Source organism: Rhipicephalus sanguineus, chromosome 1 (genome assembly GCF_013339695.2).
Source record: "Rhipicephalus sanguineus isolate Rsan-2018 chromosome 1, BIME_Rsan_1.4, whole genome shotgun sequence".
Lineage (NCBI taxonomy): Eukaryota > Metazoa > Arthropoda > Arachnida > Ixodida > Ixodidae > Rhipicephalus > Rhipicephalus sanguineus.
In genome coordinates, this window is record NC_051176.1 from 154,330,749 (window position 1) to 154,349,883 (window position 19,135).

Here is a 19,135-nt window from a genome sequence, read left to right on the forward strand (position 1 = left end):
AGCAAGTGAGTCTCCGGGCAGTCGGTGGCACATTTGTTTGTACTCGCTGTTTCACTTGCCTCTCGTGCGCATAAGTGTTGCATGTTCGGGTTTGCGACTCGCAGTGCCACATCGCTTGCGTTTCAAGCACATTGCTTCCTGAATTTGTTCGTGTTTGTCGTTGTGGTTAAGGAGGTACACTCAACAGCTGAACGTCAGCGGCATGGAAACGCGCCAAACGCTGTTTGCCGTTCTCGAGGCGACAGCGCTTTTTTTTTTTTTTTTTCGCGTATTGCTAGATTTCCCAGTCTGACAGAGGATGGAGTCCGGGACCCATTTTTCGAGGCAGCCGCACAACGGCGTGGCAAATCTGCTACAAAACAGAAGAGTGGATGCTGTGGCTGTGCTATGACGCCTGGAGGTATCGACTCTAAGCCTTTTCTTTTTTCGTTTTGCTTAGGAACTACCTGACAGAACTTGGGAATGAACCACCGACGCTCACCACATTACGACACTTTTGTTGCCACTTTTCATTTCTAAGTAGGACTTTTTGTTGGGCCACAATCAAGCACACTTTTCGAAAAGGAAAGGTCGGCATATTCACTAACTAAATACTAACCGTTTACTTGTCACAAGAAGCACTAACCTCTTAGTAAGTAAAGGTAGTAATATGCAGGTTAATGAAATTCGCTACCTGGTTAGTAAGTGAATAGTACCTACTCGAATTGTTAATCCGTTACTAAGTTTTACCGCACTAGCAATTCATTAGCCGTACTAAAACTAGTGAACTGCAATTACTGCAACTAGAGGTTTTTGCCTATTTTGTTTTTAGGTGCGTGTTCATTGCCATATAAAGTTGATTCTAATACAAAAGCACATATAAGATGAAATTAAAAAAGGCAGGGAAGGGCACGACATTGTCCTCTTATTCTAACTAATAAGCGTTAATTACGTCAAGTAATTACTACTGTAATTAGACATCACAGCCACATACCTATAAGCATGAACGGACTACTAACGAGAACACACACACACCGAATATCAAGAGTTCTACGTATCCGATATCTACTCTAACATCACCTTGAAGGCTACTTGTGTTCCTGCTTTGGGACAGCACACTGTACCGTCCAGCCGCCGAACACTTTACAAGAATAATTGGTGTTTCTGCCCCTTTTCTTGTGCCCTATTTGAATATATGTGTTCCATCACACAGTCCGAAACTGTTATTCCGATATAATCAAGAGAATTAAAGTTTGTCTAAGTTTCGCACAAGGCTGTCACAGTTACGGCATAATATACAACGGCATCAACGAAGCATCTGACAACTGTCGTGCCTGGGTATTTGGATCCATCCCTTCTCGGCAACCATGCCGTTGCTACGATAGGGCAGCATCGTGCCCGGACTCCGTTTGCTAGCGTAGTCGAGTCTCCGGGTTGAGGAACTGATGCTAGCAAGATGGGAAAACAATAACAAGTTTACTGGCACTTTTTGTACACTCAATTTACATCGTGACAAGGTCAGAGTTCATCGACGATCGAATTGGATGAGCCTGTTACCAAGGGCTCAGAGCCCCATTTCTCACTCAGCACCGTCGTTTTAACCCCTCAGTTTGGCTCCTCCTTCTTGATGACCACCAATCACACACACGACCCCACCCACCATGGCACAGTCCATTTCACTGTCGCTGAGGGGTCGTTGCACTCTTGAAGCAGCAAGGGTCAGGTGGTCAACGGCACGCTTGTGGGGGAAGCAAAGGCGACAGGTTCCTCGGGCTCGTTCCTCGTACTCTTCTTTTCCCCGAAGGGCAGAACGTGTTTGCCCCTCCGATTCTTCCCCGAAGGCAGAACGTGCTTGCTCCTCCGATTCTTCCCCGAAGGCAGAAAAGGGTCTGCGGCGACTCCTGTCCAAAGATACAGGTCATGTCGTTTCGGCAGCATACCAAGTCAAGCCCAGGTGGCCCTGGTGTCTCTGGCTTTGCCGTCCCCGACTTTGAGGTCGAGATTCTGCCCGTTGTCGATCGCTTGCCGTCTCGGGAATTCCGTTTCCAGGAAGGATGCAGGTGTTCTAGCAGTGTGAGAACGCCTCGCCCGCCGATTCTCATGGTCAGCGCTTCGCCACCGACTGCCAGTCATAACACAACATACATGGCTTAGTAGTTACCTAGTTAAAAACACTAGGAAAGCGTTTCTGGTTAGTAACGGCAAAATTTACTAGCTTTACTAGCTGCTGTTTAGTAAAGGGATGTCGCGAAGGTAGTAAAATACGCTCGAAGCTAGTAAATACATGCGTTCGCTAAGTGCTTACTTAATTTTCTTTAAGAGCGCATACCTGACTTTTCCTTTCCTTCCCTTCGCAATAATTTTAAATCCCGAGTGTCTCTTACACTGTCCCGAAAACGATTCGAAGGCTGACTGTCAATGCATTAAAAGGCTGCCACGTCAATCCGAATCCGACAAACCGTTCGGCTTGTCGTGCCCCATTTCGGGCTTGTCAAGCCCGCTTTGGCGTTGCACAAGCTCGGCGTCGCTGCGCCCTTAGCACAGCAAAAAAAGATTAATTCTTCGTGCATGTTCTTCAGACTCTGTGCTGCATGTTCTGCAAAACAGATTGCAACGCAGACTTCTGCAACACAGACTACGCGAATATTATGCATGTTTTGCAAAGCCTGTGCTGTATATATGAACTGAAGAAGTGTTTTGTGGCTTGTGTTGCAACGTACCTAACGTGCTCGTTCTACTCAAGCGACATATTATGGAACACGCGCATGCTCTCAATAAATTTTCGCTATTCTCCCTGCTTTTTTATTATAGGAGAGAATGTCTATTAACGAAAAGGCGGAACGAGAAGAGCCAGAGGACAATGATGCTTGGTAAGGTATACAATAAGTTTTTTTCACACCACCTAATCGAGGAGGTTGCGGTCCTAAAGTGTCGCCGTCGAATCAAAGAAAAACGTTGCCAAAAACTTGTCAAATGTCGCAGACCTTGCCACACACTCACACTATATATATATATATATATATATATATATATACTAATTCAATATAGCACCATAAAAGTCTGTACGTGAGCCCAGAAGTCCAGAAAAGGTAAACATGCATACAGATGAATATGCAAGCGCAAATACTTACCTTTTGTATCTCTCCTAAGACAACTTGTTTTACTGGACAACTATATAAGTAATTAGTACACAAGCATAAGTAAACAATTAAGTACACAAGCATAAGGTTAGACAAAGCTACGTGTCAGCATACCAAGCTTAGTCGCATCATGCATGTGTTTTGCAAGACAAATGTAATGGGAATTTGTAAATGGTGTCGTCTAAAAAATGCTTAAGGCGACAAAGGCTTTTCTCTGAAGCCAGCTATGGCTGTTGGTAGGGCTCCGTGTTTTGTTTATTCTCTTGAAATTCGAAGGGCGTTTTTCGGAGTTTATTTTATTTTTGGCAGAAATTCGGCGTTTCATGGAGTTTATTTCTCGTAAATCCCCAATTCTCCAAAATTCGGGGTTTAATTTTACATCATTCACAATACTTCAAAATGAAATGACATCTGAACATGAAAACATCAGAACAAACGAAGCGTATTTCAGTTGTCTGGAAGATTTGAACGCGCAGACGCATATACACACAAACATAAATACTTGAATACAAAACACTACGTTTGTGCGTATTATAACCTTAAAACTTGTAGTAATAGACGCAAGCATGCTTTGCTAGCTTCCGGAAAAACCTAGACGCCTAAGCACAACCACCAGCAGAAGGAAGCACAAGAAAAGAGCGGGGTGCTTAGGCGTCCTGGTTTTTCTTGAAGTTATGTACCAGCTAGCTCCGCAACAAGTTCTGCTAAGATATTTTAACAGGTTGCTGTCACTGATGGAAGAGCGCTCCTTTCGACTGATGATTCTCAGCTTTGCATAGGAGCAAAACACTGCTACGTCGGCTAAGGCCTTTCCAACCTTCTGTAGAGCGGCTTGCATCAACATGCCAGCTGATACTGCGTTACACTGCGCTAACTACTTGTAAGTCTATCATGAAGGTCCTACGTTCCGGAAGCTCGTGGTTGTAGAAGGTACACCGCCACTGCCGGACATCCGCGGAGTTCCGGCAAATCGTCGATGATGATGGAAATGGGGCAGTTTTCATCGAAGAGCCTTATCGTCGCAATGCCTATCGCGCTGACCTGAAGTAGGTATTTCCGAAATAGTTGATCACTACCTAGCATCGCGCCGTACATTTGCTTCGAAAGAGGCTGCCAAGAGGTCCATTGCCTGGTGCAGTGGAATCCCTGCATGACAGAGTGCACGATACAACTGGTGCGTGAGGCAAAGTTTATATCGGTCACACCGGCCGATGCATCACCGACCACGTAGAACATGCCCTTTCGATAAAAAACGGAGCAGGGTAATAATTTAGCGGCGGTTTATCCCAAAACATGAAATCCTGACTATTGGCTAAGTATCTTTTGTGTGTGTGTGTGTGTGTGTGTGTGTGTGTGTGTGTGTGTGTGTGTGTGTGTGTGTGTGTGTGTGTGTGTGTGTGTGTGTGTGTGTGTGTGTGTGTGTGTGTGTGTGTGCGCGCGCGCGCGCGCGTGTGCGTGTGTGTGTGTGTGTGTGTGTGTGTGTGTGTGCGCGCGCGCGTGTGCGTGTGCGTGTGTGCGTGCGTGCGTGCATGTGTGTGTGGATAATGCCGCGTTAAGTGCTCTACTAAGCCGGATCACGTTCTGTCATGTTCCACGTCTTCTCTCGTCGATCAGGCTACACAGAAACGAGAGGCTTATACATTGTTATGTAATGAATAACCCAGACGTCGCACACTGCTGATTACACCTACATTTTTGCTGAGAGTACATGATATCGGTAAAAAGAGCAGGCGGGCTTCATCACGAGTGACAGGAAATACGAATGGTTGCCGTTATTGTGCGCCCGATTCGCAGCTGCATCCGCTGCAATGTTTCTGGATATAGGGTCATGGCCTGAAATGAAATGAAATATTATAACGTGGCTCACTGAGCTTGGTTCTGTGTTGTGTGTTCTTACAGCGTTTCATGCAACACTAACTTTTGTCTAGTTGGAGTGATGCGAAAGTGGCGAGTCTATTTCTTGCACATCCTCTTCTTTTACGGCGTTTGTGGTGTCTTGACTTCTCTCTTGTTTTTGTGTTTGCGCTCCCAGTCTTTTAACATGAATACGTACCAAATGTCTCAGCTCTCTGTTATTCTAAGCTCTTTTTATTCTATGCAGTGCAACGCTCACAGAATTGGAACTTTGATGTAACGCAAAATCTGGTGTGATGATCGAATGCCAGTGTCTGTATAAATGTTGATATGCTGACGCTATGATAGTAAATCGGGTAAAGTGCCAGGGTCTGTGCAGCTATCAATAAGAAGTCTCTCTTAGCTCTTGTTCTCGGGCCGATATGTTATCGTTTAGCTATATATGTCAGCACCCACCGCAAGTAGCAACTAAAATTGACTTTCCGCAACTCAAAGCTTGGTAACAATGTTTCATGCTCGTTAAACAATTTGTGAATTCATTGTGTGTGTGTGTGGGGGGGGGGGGGGGGGTTAAGGAATTATTTGTCATGTAGTGCGAAAATGCACCACGTTCGTTCATCTGTTTCAACCGTTCGTAAAACTGAAATTAGCCTATGATGGGCGTCAGCGATAAAAATGGCTCGAGGTAGCCCATCGAACTCGAGGACACACTAATCCCTCTTGCAAATAAAAGTCGAAGCCTTTCGTCTGAACTCTTATTACTAGTAAAAAGTTGGCAAAGTGCGCTTATAGCAGTGTCGACTTGTATTTCAATTGCGTGGATGTGTTGTCCATAACTGTTGTCGGTTAAGAGGATGCTCTTGATACTGCTGCTTATGATGGTGGTGGTGTTGAGCAGTGGAGTGGTCCTTTGTATTGGATGGGTAGCTGCAAGGTTTGCACCCATAGGAGCTCACGCAGTAAAAAAAATAATAATGAAGGAGAAGACATTAAGGGAGCTGAAAACAATCACAAAAGGAAACGAAGTGCTACAAATTTTTTTGAACAAATTTAGCCCCTTTTGAAGAGCAGAGTGAGTACCCTCACAGTGTGTCCAAGGCTGAATTGAGCGACCTGGTGAAATTCGTATAATATTATCGGTCCTTTAATGCTGAGGCAAAGAAATTCTTGCAAGAGTTGAGCAGGGCACCCCTCATACGTCTGTACAAGGCAATGTCGTGCCGCGAACGCCGAACAGAATGCGTAACTTCCGCATCTCGATTTTATATTTACGCGAGTGTAAACCAAACAACGGGTTCGCGCACACTTTGTGCTGTGGACGACAGCGCCCGGACGGAGTAATTTCTGATTGGCTGCATGCATAATACCACCAGCAGCGACAATGCAACCATATTCTCCATAAACGTAATCTCCATAAACTAACTGATGGTGGTCGATTCAAATCCGGATGGACAATGAAGCGCCCATAATATGTTTTATAAAGAAGAGCTATGGCGACAGGACGTCATCTTGTATTTTGGCATCACGCAATAAAGCGTGGCCTTGAAGGCAAGAAAATACAGTACAGCCTACACCATCCCCGTAAAAGTAAATTTTATTTTGAGGGCAATGCAACCTCATTAAGGTTTTTTCATGATCGGCTAAAGTCTATTTCAGAGAAACAAAAGTTGGGGTACAACCAAGATAATTAATATATGTCTCCCTCTCTCTCTTTTTCTGCATGAAAACAGAGAAGCACTTCATTTCCTATATATTTATTTCGAAATTCCTATACTATTCCGCTTTCCCTTGCGCGATGTAGTTTGTTCATAGTATGAACCTTTGCCATTGCCCTAAGAATAACGGTAAGAGAAAAACAACGCTTATGTAAGTGCGGGAGGCGGCGTGTAAAGCCGTATTTTCTTTCATATCGCGTTACCAGGGTGAAATGTCTTTCTCCGGGCGAAGAAGGCGACGTTGTCGACCTAAGTCTCGGGTTTCCTGACTGCCCGCCGCCAGATTTCCTACAGGATGCACTGCAGGCCGCCATCTCCTGCAAAGCATTACATCAGTACACTCGAGGATCCGTAAGTAGCCACTTTGTTGACATTGTGGACATTGGATTTGAAGCATGATATTCGCTTTGAGGCTTGGTCCTAAGCAAGACCAAAAAATGATACAACTGTTCTTCACCGAGTTTTCAAAGGATTTGTTGCGATTTTTTTCTGAAGAGCAAGCTCTATAACACAATCAACTAAGAGAACACGGAGGGATAGGGATTCTGGGGTCGAGACTGATGGTAGCGCGAATACTGGATCGTGAGTTAATTTATGATCCCGGGATGCAGTAATAATCTGTAGCTGATTCAGCAAAATACTAACACAGCCCAACGTCGTCTATGTTATTTATAAGGCAGATTAAATGTAAGACAATATATAGCCTACTGCGTTTAAACATTCATGCGACTACGAATACCACAGTAAAGAAAGAACAAAGCGACCACTCCGGTAAGGTGCAGGGTTCGAGACCCGGACCAAGACGAATTATTCTTTTCTGAGATATCTGTATGGATTTCCTTGAGTCTTCGTGCTAAGAACGGGTGGTTGTTAATTACCCCTGTCATAACCCTTATCCGCCACGTTACGGATTGCCGCAGATCTCATTTACAACAGAGATGACTGATTCCACAAACCTCGCATATTATTATTATTATTATTATTATTATTATTATTATTATTATTATTATTATTATTATTATTATTAGTAGTAGTAGTAGTAGTAGTAGTAGTAGTAGTAGTAGTAGTAGTAGTAGTAGTAGTAGTAGTATTAAGTGTTAATAATACATGTGACAGAATTTATTTTAACTCTTTATAGTACCCCGAGGCAGGAATTTATAAGAGATTTGGGGGGCAATCTTATTTTATGGCACCCTTAACTTTTTTTTTTCTTGAAAATTGCCCCTGCTTTGAGAGTCATCACCGAATCATGCAACTGAACGTGCTGTGACCAATTGTGTGTCCAAATTTGAATGCTGGCATATCGCGGAAAATACTGGCACCAACAATTCGTGCCGCTGCTTGCCAAGGAAAACGCGGCGTATCAGCACCTTTGCGCCGGCTGGGTGTTACTTTCAGTTTGGAACTTCACTGCGCTTTCCCTCAATCGGTGTTTCTATCTTGCATGCATACCAACGTCGGAAATTTAGCAACGGGAGCGCCGAATAGAGCCCTCTCCCCCCTCCCCCCATCACATCGATTTAGCGCTGAAGTTAGATTTTGAATACGACGCATTATGTACACCTACAAGATGTGAAAAATTGTAGCGTAATAAAATGTCATCGCCTCCGAATTTGCCATAACAATATTTCTTACTCTGCCGAAACTCACGTGATTAGCTGCAAAGTATGTGCGCCTCGCCCAAAAACTCGTTTACAGAAACGGCAACACTTTCGCTGCACTCATCACTTCTTTATGAGAATAATCTAATGTATGGTTAAAAGAAAAATACGCTGTATATTGGGAGGCTGTGTATATTGCATCCATTCGCCCAAGAGTGACTGCCCGTTGGGAACCTCAGTGTGAGGCCTTTCTCGGTTGGCATTGTTAGCGCACTTGGATAAAGCAAATGCATCGTGAAATGACAATTGCCAGGGCATGCTACATTTTTGCGCGGCACAGGACTGAGGCCTTTAATAAGGCTGTTTCCTTGCGGTAGATGTTACAATGACGTAACCCTGTTATTGTCGTAATCATCTTGCGTCCATATTCTGTTCTCTTTTCTAGTACAGAATAGTAGAGTATAGCCAGAAGCATTAACCGACATCTCTCGCCCGTGTACTTATATTTAGGTGCACGTTAAAGAACCCCAGGTGGTCGAAATTTCCGGAGCCCTCCACTACGGCGTCTCTCATAATCATATCGTGGTTTTGAAACGTTAAACCCCAGATATTATTAATATCTCTGTCATTACTGGCAACAATAAAATACTCAAGGATTCATGCACGTCAGTTAAGAATTAAAAAGGTGACCGAGGGTTGATATGGTGTGCTTGTATGGGGCAGTTTACGCAGCAGTTCGGGTTTCATGTTTGGGTACTTCCGTGTGCGTTCTTACTGCAGTCCGTCCTCACTCACCTTGATTTTACTTTGCTTGTTTCGCTGCTTGCAGGGTCATCCGCGGCTAGCCAATGCCCTGTCCCAGATGTACTCCCGCTTAATCGGCCGAAACATTGACCCAGAAGAGGAGGTGCTCGTGACAGTCGGTGCTACGGAAGCACTCTACACAACATTCTTTGGTCTTGTCAATCCCGGGGAAGAGGTTGGTGTGAAATTATTGGTGCCACTGGGCGATCGTTGTTGAAGTTGGTTTTTATTTTTGCCTCCTGCAACCGTCGCCCCTCGCCCCTCGCCCCACCCCCCACCATTATACTTCCGTTGCGTATTGGTACACAGCCTGTCACCACGACCGAATTGCGGTTTCATGCGGGACTGTATTTTTATACTCACATTAAAGAGACTTAATATCTGGGCTGAGTACATAGTGCGCGAATTACCGCCGAAGCACGCGGCAACCCATGCACGTTTAAACATTATGCGGGTGCACATAGATAATTTATTTATTTGCACATACTGCAGCCCTGTGGTACACGGCTACAGCAGTAGTGGGAAAGTAAATAGGCATAAAAAAGGTTGTCGCAGGCAAGTAAGTTGAAGCCGTAAATATCGGTAAGTGAACACACATAAACGATAGAAAAAAGTACAAGTAAAGCAAATTACAGATTCGCAAAGTAATCGACGACGGCCAGTAGGAACCCCTTGAAGGGCATCGGACGGTCAGTATCGGATAAATGTATTCCAGAGCTGTATTGCACGTGGAAAAATATCTCTAGTTCAACGTGTTAGCGCAAAAACAAACAAACAAAGTAGCATCAGTTTCAAAGCATGAAAAACAGGAGTACAAATTTCTTTAGTGAACCAGATGCGACTTCAGTTAAAAAGCCAGGTACAAAGATAATTTTGAAGTGCAGAAACTTCAGTGATTCATTTTGATAACGCTGCAAAAGTGGCTGGAGTTTAGGGAATTGCAGTGACTTTGTCGTAGAACTGCAACTGCATGATTATGACATGAAATGATAGAGCATTTTTATGCATAGATTCGATTGAACTTATTTTGTACTGCTTGTATGGGTAACAAACCACGGTTGACCATTAAAAAACGATTCTAACTAATTTTTTGTATAGAAGAATCCTAACATCTCATGGGTTCTTGTGTAAACCGTGGCGCAAGCACCTTAGTTTTTAAATGATGCTTTCTTGTTTGCGCGTTCATTAATGATGCTTTCTTGTTTGCGCGTTCAATGTGGTTGGACGGTGAAAGGCTTCGGCCGAATCTAAGACCTAAATAATTTGTTCTCCCCGTGCCCCTCATTCAAACTTGTGGAATGTAGCACTGCTGTGGCACTCAAGCGCCTGTCCGAGTGAGCTTTCTTTTTTAGCGCGCATTATTATACAAATGAGCGAAATGCTGCTTATGAAACTGTTCGCCGCAAGGAACTGCGAGTGATATTCTGAAATGTATTTACGCCTTTCGTATTGAGAGTAGCACTAAAGTTAGGTATACGTTATCAGTTCTCTCAAATAGGTAGCAAGGACACTGTAAAGGTACAAGACGCTACATCAGTTAGTTGCAGCATTGGTTTCATTCGCACACAAGGCTTTCATTTCTAAAGTTGCTAGTAGAGATACCCTCTAAAGCATTTGTTTTACTCGCGTACTTCCGTCTCTTAACGTTTCAGTACTCGTAAAAACGTCCTGATTGAAATCGATGCTCGAAGGCATATTTTTGACATGTTTCAATCGATTGCCAAATTTCGCTTTCCTCATATTTTTTTATATGAATACGATAAAGAGTCGATGCTTTTCACGTTGCCAAAGCTAGTCCAACTCGCCAGCAATGTAATTCGTCATTCTCACGCAGGTAATCCTCATCGAACCCTGCTTCCCCCTCTATGGGCCCCAGGTATTGTTGGCAGGAGGGGTGCCAGTCTTCGTTCCCCTTCGCCCCGTAAGACTCTTCATTGACATTACATTATATTTCTGTTAAAATGCACACATTGTTTTCTGAGAAAACCAGTGGACTTATTCGAATCACAGTTGATCACTTTAAGGGATAAAGGTTGATGTTATAGTGGCCGTAGGAAGCACACTTTTGGTTTAGGATAAGAAATGGTTTTATTTTACAGGCGCTGCCTATAATCGGCAAATCGCAAAAAATATAAACACGACATTTGCAAATTCGTAAATCTACATATTCGTTTTAGATAGAAGGCCTCATATTAATACCTCCTATTTAGGCTGGATGCCAGTTCTTAGTGCGAATGTAGGAATCTTGATGCACGGTACTGCTGTCAGGACACCTGACGCGTTGTCTTCAGCGTTGTTCTGTCAGGTCATCATGCTTTGTGCACCAACCTAGTCGCCTGCTTAATAGAAAAGTTTTTTTTACAAGGTCCTAAACTTTAACGGAGAGTGAGAAAAGACACTTGGTGGTTTTTGTGATATGTGCAATGAATCATGAATCGGCCGCCAGGTTTTAACGTTTAGCTCCATGTGTAGAAAAGGAAGCCTGGAACTTAACATGACTGTCAGAGAAGAGTCAAAAGTAATTTTTATCTCGTCCTTTGCCTGCGTTTCCGTTGGTAACACCCGCCAACTTAGGGCTGTGAGAAATGCGGCTTGAATGGCTGTCATTACGGCACGAGTGCTATAGCACCATCCCCAGGCAAAGACCTACCGGAGTTCTTTAAAAATACATAAGGAGACCTTGTGTCACGGCGCTTAGCTAGAACGTTGAACCAAAGCCAGTTTTCTTTCGGTTCGGCGAAGCAGTCCTATTTCACGTGTGCTCCGGATATGTAAAAAAATTAGCGCAGCTTTGCACTAAATCGCGCAAGGCTGAGTCACAGCAGTGCTGGGGGGCACATAGCTGGTCCTGGCTTGGCTAGGCTTTTGCCCTCTCACCTCTCTCTTTCCCACCCCTTGCTATTTTATACTATACAAGGCTATACGTGCTCTCTCTTCTTCTTTTTTTTTGCATCTCCTTCTTACTATCTCTTTCTGTCTATTTCTTTCCCTCTTCCCTTTCTTTCTGTCCATTTTTTTCTCTCTCTCTCTCTCTCAGTAGTCCTGTAGTCGTTCTCAGTAGTCGTTCTCTCACCTTCTGTCTTTTTCGCTCTTTCTTTCCTTTCTTTCTATTTCTATTTCTCTCTCTCTCTCTCTCTCTGTATTCGGTCTCCCCTCCTCCTTGCACTCCTCCTCACCCTCAAATCTGTCCTTCTCACTCACTCTTCCCTTTCCCACCCCCTTGCTATACTATACTATATAAGGCTATGCTGTGCTACGCGTTGCTAGCGTGCCTGGATAGCGAGTGATTAAGGCATTTGCCTTCGGATCATGGGTACGCGGGTTCGAATCTCGCCTCGCCAGGAAACTTTTTCTCTAAGAATTTCTCTCTTCCTCTCTCTTCATCTCTCTCTCTATATATATTTATTTCTCTCTATCTGTCTACTTCTTTCTCTCGCCAATCGGAGTTAATTGCATTCCGCGCCGGAGAAATCGGCGCACGTGTTCTGGGAGCGAAGCAGAAGATGAAGAGGACGAAGAGGACGAAGAGAGCGCGTGCCGGTTCATGATGATGATAACTTATGCTCGCTCTACACGGACTAACGGTCGGCTTAAACAGCTCCGCTGTTAAAAAAAAACACTTGAAATCGTGTAAACCGATGTACGTTCATTTGCACACCCTACAGGAATAGTCAAAGGAATAATGCAGACATTTATTTTGTACAAGAATTGGCTGCGCATCTGACAATCATGATGAGACTGAAGCGAAGGTGCTCATCGTGTTATTTACGTCCCAATAAATTACCAAAATAGCACATCGTAAAACGTACTCTCTGAAGCAGTGGCTCACGTTTGTGGAATTTCATTTTGCATACCATGTGACCAGAAGCCGCCAGTCAAGAAGGGAAGTGCTGCCTTATTTCAGCGATTGTACTATTCAGTTATTTCACACCTCGAGGACCATTTAATGAAAAAATTTAAACATTCACGAGTGCACTACACCTGGTCCACAATGCGACACGTTGCAAAGGGCACTAACGGCGCTGACACCCTTCAGGGAACTTGAAGCCGAGGTTTAGGGCATTTTCAAGAGGTAGCATGGAATTAAGGCACAAATGCACGTGGTGCACTCCCCTATAATGTGATCTACTTTGACCGATAGCCGTTCTTCTTCTAACTTTAAATTTCTTTCTGGAGTGAAAAAATCGTGCTGTCCTTATTTCGTTTCGGTTCGCGGAAAAGTAACATCTCTTCGTTAATTTCTCATTCGACACCGTCGAAACGTAGCGACACATGGAGTTTCAGTTCTTGCACCATTCACAATGTGTCAAGATACCACTCGGTTCACCGGTGAGTGTTTCATGAAACAACAGGTTTATCGAATTCTTGACATAAGATTTCGGAAATATGTGTCGTACAATGTGCCAAGTTGCTTCTCTATGGAATCTGTTACGTTAATCTTATTTAGCGTTTCCTTGACATTTTTTTTTTTTAGTGTAAGCAGGGCGTAATTTCCAGCGCTGACTGGATTCTGGACCCGAAGGAGCTCGCTTCTAAGTTCAACTTTAGGACCAAGATGATTCTCGTCAACAACCCACACAATCCTCTCGGGAAGGTCAGTCCTTGTCTATGGTTAATATATGGCACATACTTACTGACACCGTAAATGTTGAGTCATGACTCTAAGGTAATAACAGGCATGTTTTTATTTTTGATTGCTTTCTATACAAAAGACTGTGTCTTAATAAATCACTCGGGGCGCTTCAAGCGCACTGCAGACACATAATTTCTTTAGATGCTTTTAGAAACCTGTTTTGCATTTTTAATTAACTCAATCGATTTTACTCTAAATAGTGCGGACGAATACCATTGATACTACGTGCACGTAAATTGCAAATGGTTATGCTGAAAACCTGATGAGGCGCATGATGCCAACAGACAATAGAGACAAGAGATATGTAGTTGAGTTTGACTGCGGATTTAATAGAAGCGCAGAAACAAGAAATTATTAGGAAGCGAAAACGCCCGAAAAGAAAACTTGCCTCTGGTGGGAGCCGAATGCGCACCTTCCGCATCTCACTCGCCATGCAGTTGAATAGAGAGGTAAACCAGATGGCATTGCATTCTTCGCAAAGAATGAACGGAGAAGGAGAAAAACGACAGGCAAAGAAGGATGCCCTTCGCTTGTCATCTTTCTCACGTTCCAATTTCTTCGCGAAACATGCGATGTTGACCCGAATGAGCTGCGATGGCGGCTATCCTTCCGTACACTTCTCTTTCTGTTGAGTTCTCGTAACTTCTCACATTCGTTTTTCTTTTTATTTCCAATTTCAAGTAAAACCACAATGAATTTCTCGGGTGCTTTTCTTGGCTCTAATATATGTTGGTACAATATGGATGTGGCTAAAGATCGAGAAATGCGGGGAAAGAAACAGCGACTGAAGATTAAAAAAAATGGAATGAGAATGGAAACCTGTTTCCTCTCTCATTCCTGACTCTCTTTTTCTGTTTAAAGTATTAGTGATGATTTTTCGCCCTGTATAATAATTTCTAATTTATTGCCCAATATTTATTTGTGTTTTTCTCTCATATTTTCACTGTGCCTGTACCCTACACTGAATACCTTATTGGGCCCTGTAAGGTGTCCTATATATATAAATAAGTAAGGAAGTAAATAAATAAATAAATGAATGCATAAATAAAGTATGAGATAACATATCTCAAACGCTAAGGCAAAGAACAAAGAATATAGTCCGAAGGACGGAAAACACATTGTAGGAGCTGTGCTTGTACGTATAGGCTGCAGAATATCATTTGTATCTGTTTATTTCATTTGTTTCATATCATTTCATATCATTCATATCATCTGTTTAGTATCGTATAAGTGGCGGTGGCGTGGCTACCGCAGGAGCTGGCTCTTGAATCTTTATCTGACTATGATGAGGCGGATTCTGATGTGATGTGATATTTTCATGATGCCGTGATTCGACCACAAAAGTTTTATAACAACCACTGCTGAGCATATTTTGCAGAATAACAATGTCAACCCTGATGTAGATTTCAGCGGCGCTTCCCCTCATCATAATGTAGCGCCATCACTATATATAATAAATCATGGTATGCACGCCCTTTTTGCCTTTCCTCCCCGATCCTAGCGATTTCTTGTGATTTCGGGACAAAGTTTAACAAAATGTTGCATTTTTCACTGCGCAGGTTTTCTCGCAGGAAGAGCTAGAACTTATTGCGGAGCTGTGCAGACAGCACAATGTTATCTGCGTAATGGACGAAGTTTACGAATGGATACGTTATGAAGGCATCGAACATATTAGAATGAGTGAGTATATGGTTAACGCACACCTCAATGGTGACGCATGCACGCTAACGAACACGTGAGCCAGAGTCGTGCCTCTACTTGTGCTCAATAATTTACATTGGCACTTAATCTCGCCTATTATTCTGGAAAAACACGAATTTTTGCACTGATATAGCATTTATACACAAGGACGTACACTTGATTACACTAACACTTGACTCACATTGTTTACATGTCCTAATTAATTAGTAGTATTTAAATGTTTATTGTATTTACTTTCTAGACACGCTTCCTGATATGTGGGAAAGGACTATAACTATAGGAAGCGCCGGAAAAGCATTCAGTGCTACTGGCTGGAGGGTGAGTTCACGGATACTTCAACTCAATTGTGGAGCGGTAAAGTATTCTTGACGACTTCGAATCTTAGTTCTTGCAGCCACGCGTGCACTATAGCTGAAAACAAAAAAAAAACATCAAACTCTATACTACGTACTGATCGATGTAGCTTGGTACATGAAAAGTAAACATTTTCTCATCTGGAGCCACAACGTATTAGTTAAGCTAGCAGGCAAACCGTAGTGGCACGCTCAAGGTTTCCCATGCGATTGCTACTGACTGCATGAATGAGAACGCTTCCTGTTGTTCCTTTGTATGAAAGTTAAAGCGACTAGGTCTTTTATCAAATACGCTTTCACTTTCTTTTGAACTAACGCATCCTAACACAATGACGATAGATACTGCTAGAAGCATCATAGAGCAGATGAGCAGAATGCTGGAAGTCACTTCAAAATGTTTGCACCACACAAACTTCTCATTCACGCAGCGTGTTTTTGAATGTTTACTCTTCAAACGGGCCTATATATGTGTGCCTACAAATAAATGCCTACAAATGTTTTGTTAAGGTGAAAACTGCAAAAAAGACCTACGACAACTGGCACTGCGTAATTTAACCATTTTTATATAGTGTACGTACCTAGTAATTATCGTGCAAAATTTTAGGGTTGAAATTCATGTGGATGAACCGCAAAGAGTTTACTGAAATAAATGTTTTTGTGTAGAAACGTAACTACAAAATGCCACCATACCTTCGAGCAGAAGGTATGCATGACTCAAAACGCGTTTCTTCCTCGGCACTGACCTGCGAGATGAAGCACCACCAGGGGCTGCGCGCGATAGACTCGAAGAACTCTTTTAAGTTTCTTCAAAAGCCTGGAGTTCGAGAACTTTTATGGGTTCACCTTTTTTTTCCTTCGATACGTTCTGACAGGGGTGTCATTAACAATATTGTCACGTGGTCGTGACGTCGACGAAGGCAGCAGTCAGCAAGTCGAGATGAAACTCTTTATTAGGCCGAACTTGTGGCCGAGAAACTGAAAGCTACAGCAATACACTGATAGCGGCGGACAGAGCGTCGACCGTCGATCAACTGACAAGCGGTCAAGCGCATCGGCTTTTATACAGGCGCTATGGAACTTTCCAGCAATATCGCTGGTGGCGGCGTTATCTCTCGACAAAGCTGGAACATTCGCGTGCGGCACGCAATCTTAACAAAACGATCTACTAAAATCGTGAAGCTTCTCGAACACTGCTTCACGGCCAGCGTCGAGCGTTGATAACCGTCCTTGCTGGTCAAACTCGAACACATCAAAATAAAAGAAGCGGGCGTGGCAATATAGCGTGCCGTAAATGTCCCAAGAACCTACCGCCTTCAGCAACGAAACGCAGTTCGAAGGACGTGGTGGTGAGTTTATTCCATTATGAAGGCATTACCAAAATGGTCTTACATTTATAGCGATTCCAAAACGGCAGTTAAGAGCTTTGACAAGGGCTATGTGGCTGGCCACCCTGTATACGAAGTGTCTCTCGACGGGGAGGATACCAGAATCTTGGAAGAATGCCAACATCATCTTGATCCATAAGAAAAGGGACGTCAAGGACCTGAAAAATTACAGGCCCATCAGCTTACTGTCCGTTGTCTACAAACTATTTACAAAAATAATTGCTAACAAAACTAATACGACATTAGAGTTCAATCAACCAAAGGACCAGGCAGGATTTCGTACAGGCTTCTCAACAATAGACCATATTCATACTATATATCAGGTGATAGAGAAATGCGCGGAATACAACCAACCCCTATACATAGCCTTCATAGATTACGAGAAGGCATTTTATTCGGTGCAGACATCAGCAGTCATGCAGGCACTGCGGAATCAGGGCATCGACGAAGCCTATATAAACATAATGGAAGAAATTTACAGCGGATCCACAGCCACTATAGTCCTCCATAAAGAAAGCGACAGAATCCCAATAAAGAAGGGCGTACGGCAGGGAGACACGATCTCTCCAATGCTATTCACTGCGTGTTTACAGGAGGTTTTCAGGGCCCTCGATTGGGAAGAATTAGGGATAAGAGTTAATGGAGAGTATCTCAGTAACCTGCGATTCGCTGATGACATTGCATTGATGAGTAACGCGGGAGACGAATTACAGCTCATGGTTACTGAGCTGGATACGGAAAGTAGAAGAGTAGGTCTGAAAATTAATATGCATAGAACTAAAGTAATGCGGAACAATCTTGGCAGAGAACAGCGCTTTGCGATAGGCGGCGAGACACTGGAAGTTGTAAAGGAGTGCGTCTACTTAGGACAGGTAGTAACCGCGGAGCCGAACCATGAGAGTGAAATAACTAGAAGAATAAGGATGGGATGGGGCTCATTCGGCAAGCATTATGAAATCATGAATGGTAGTCTACCACTATCTCTCAAGAGGAAGGTATATAACAGCTGCATCTTACCGGTACTTACCTACGGAGCAGAAACCTGGAGACTTACAAAGAGGGTTCAACTTAAATTGAGGACGACGCAGCGAGCGATGGAAAGGAAAATGATAGGTGTAACCTTAAGAGACAGGAAGAGAGCAGAGTGGGTCAGGGAACAAACGGGGGTTAAGGATATCATAGTTGAAATCAAGAATATGGATATGGCATACGCGTGAGGGGGAGACAGAAAATTAGGTGGGTAGAGGAGATTAAGAAGTTTGTAGGTATAACGTGGCAGCAGAAAGCACAGGACCGGGTTGATTGGCAGAACATGGGAGAGGCCTTTCCCTGCAGTGGGCGTAGATAGGGTGATGATGATGTCGGTCGGACTGCGGTTAAACTTATCGGCAATGTAGAAACTATAGAAACTGAAATTCCATGGTTTCCTGCACATATGGGACAAGTGGACGAGGCTCGGGCCAACCTCAACGAAGTGACGAATGACCTGGCACGAGGACTCGCTTGCCGTGCCGGTCAGAACCGAACCGACGCCCACTACCATTCTGGGGATCATAAATATAATTTACTAACCTACAACGAGATCACTAAATACTACTACTTGGGGCGTAGGCAATTCCCACTGCCACACGTAAAGTTGAACAGGACTCAGGCAGTCACGCTACGTTTGCTGCGAACTCCGTATTTTGTAAAAAAAAAATTCACCCCGAAAGTGAAATTAGAAAAGAATGTGACGCATGCGATGGCATCATTGAAATCAGACACATGCTGGCGGGCTGTCCCGCGACTCTTGCCAACCCCGAAGAAAAATGGCTTCACTGGCAGAAGATGATCTCCAGCTCTTCGCATCCAGATCAACTACGGGCTGTCCAGAGGGTTCACGATGGCGCCATAAGGCTCGGCCTAACGGTGGCGACGTGGACGCGGCCCGCCTCGGTCTGAAGAGACCGGGCTTCAGGACTCCTAATAAA

The 19,135-nt window shown here is 43.7% G+C and overlaps 1 protein-coding gene across 2 annotated transcripts in view; it reads left to right on the forward strand.

Annotated features, from left to right (window-relative positions):
- LOC119400504 (kynurenine aminotransferase) overlaps positions 1-19,135 on the forward strand; it is a 57,312-nt gene that overhangs the window by 19,184 nt on the left and 18,993 nt on the right. For both annotated transcript variants that reach the window (XM_037667574.2, XM_037667567.2), the window contains exons 2-8: positions 2,791-2,849; positions 6,895-7,039; positions 9,119-9,268; positions 10,928-11,014; positions 13,568-13,687; positions 15,286-15,406; positions 15,669-15,745. In XM_037667574.2, the coding sequence (XP_037523502.1) occupies positions 2,797-2,849; positions 6,895-7,039; positions 9,119-9,268; positions 10,928-11,014; positions 13,568-13,687; positions 15,286-15,406; positions 15,669-15,745 (753 nt within the window). In that variant the 5' untranslated portion in view covers positions 2,791-2,796. The remainder of the gene's footprint in view (positions 1-2,790; positions 2,850-6,894; positions 7,040-9,118; positions 9,269-10,927; positions 11,015-13,567; positions 13,688-15,285; positions 15,407-15,668; positions 15,746-19,135) is intronic.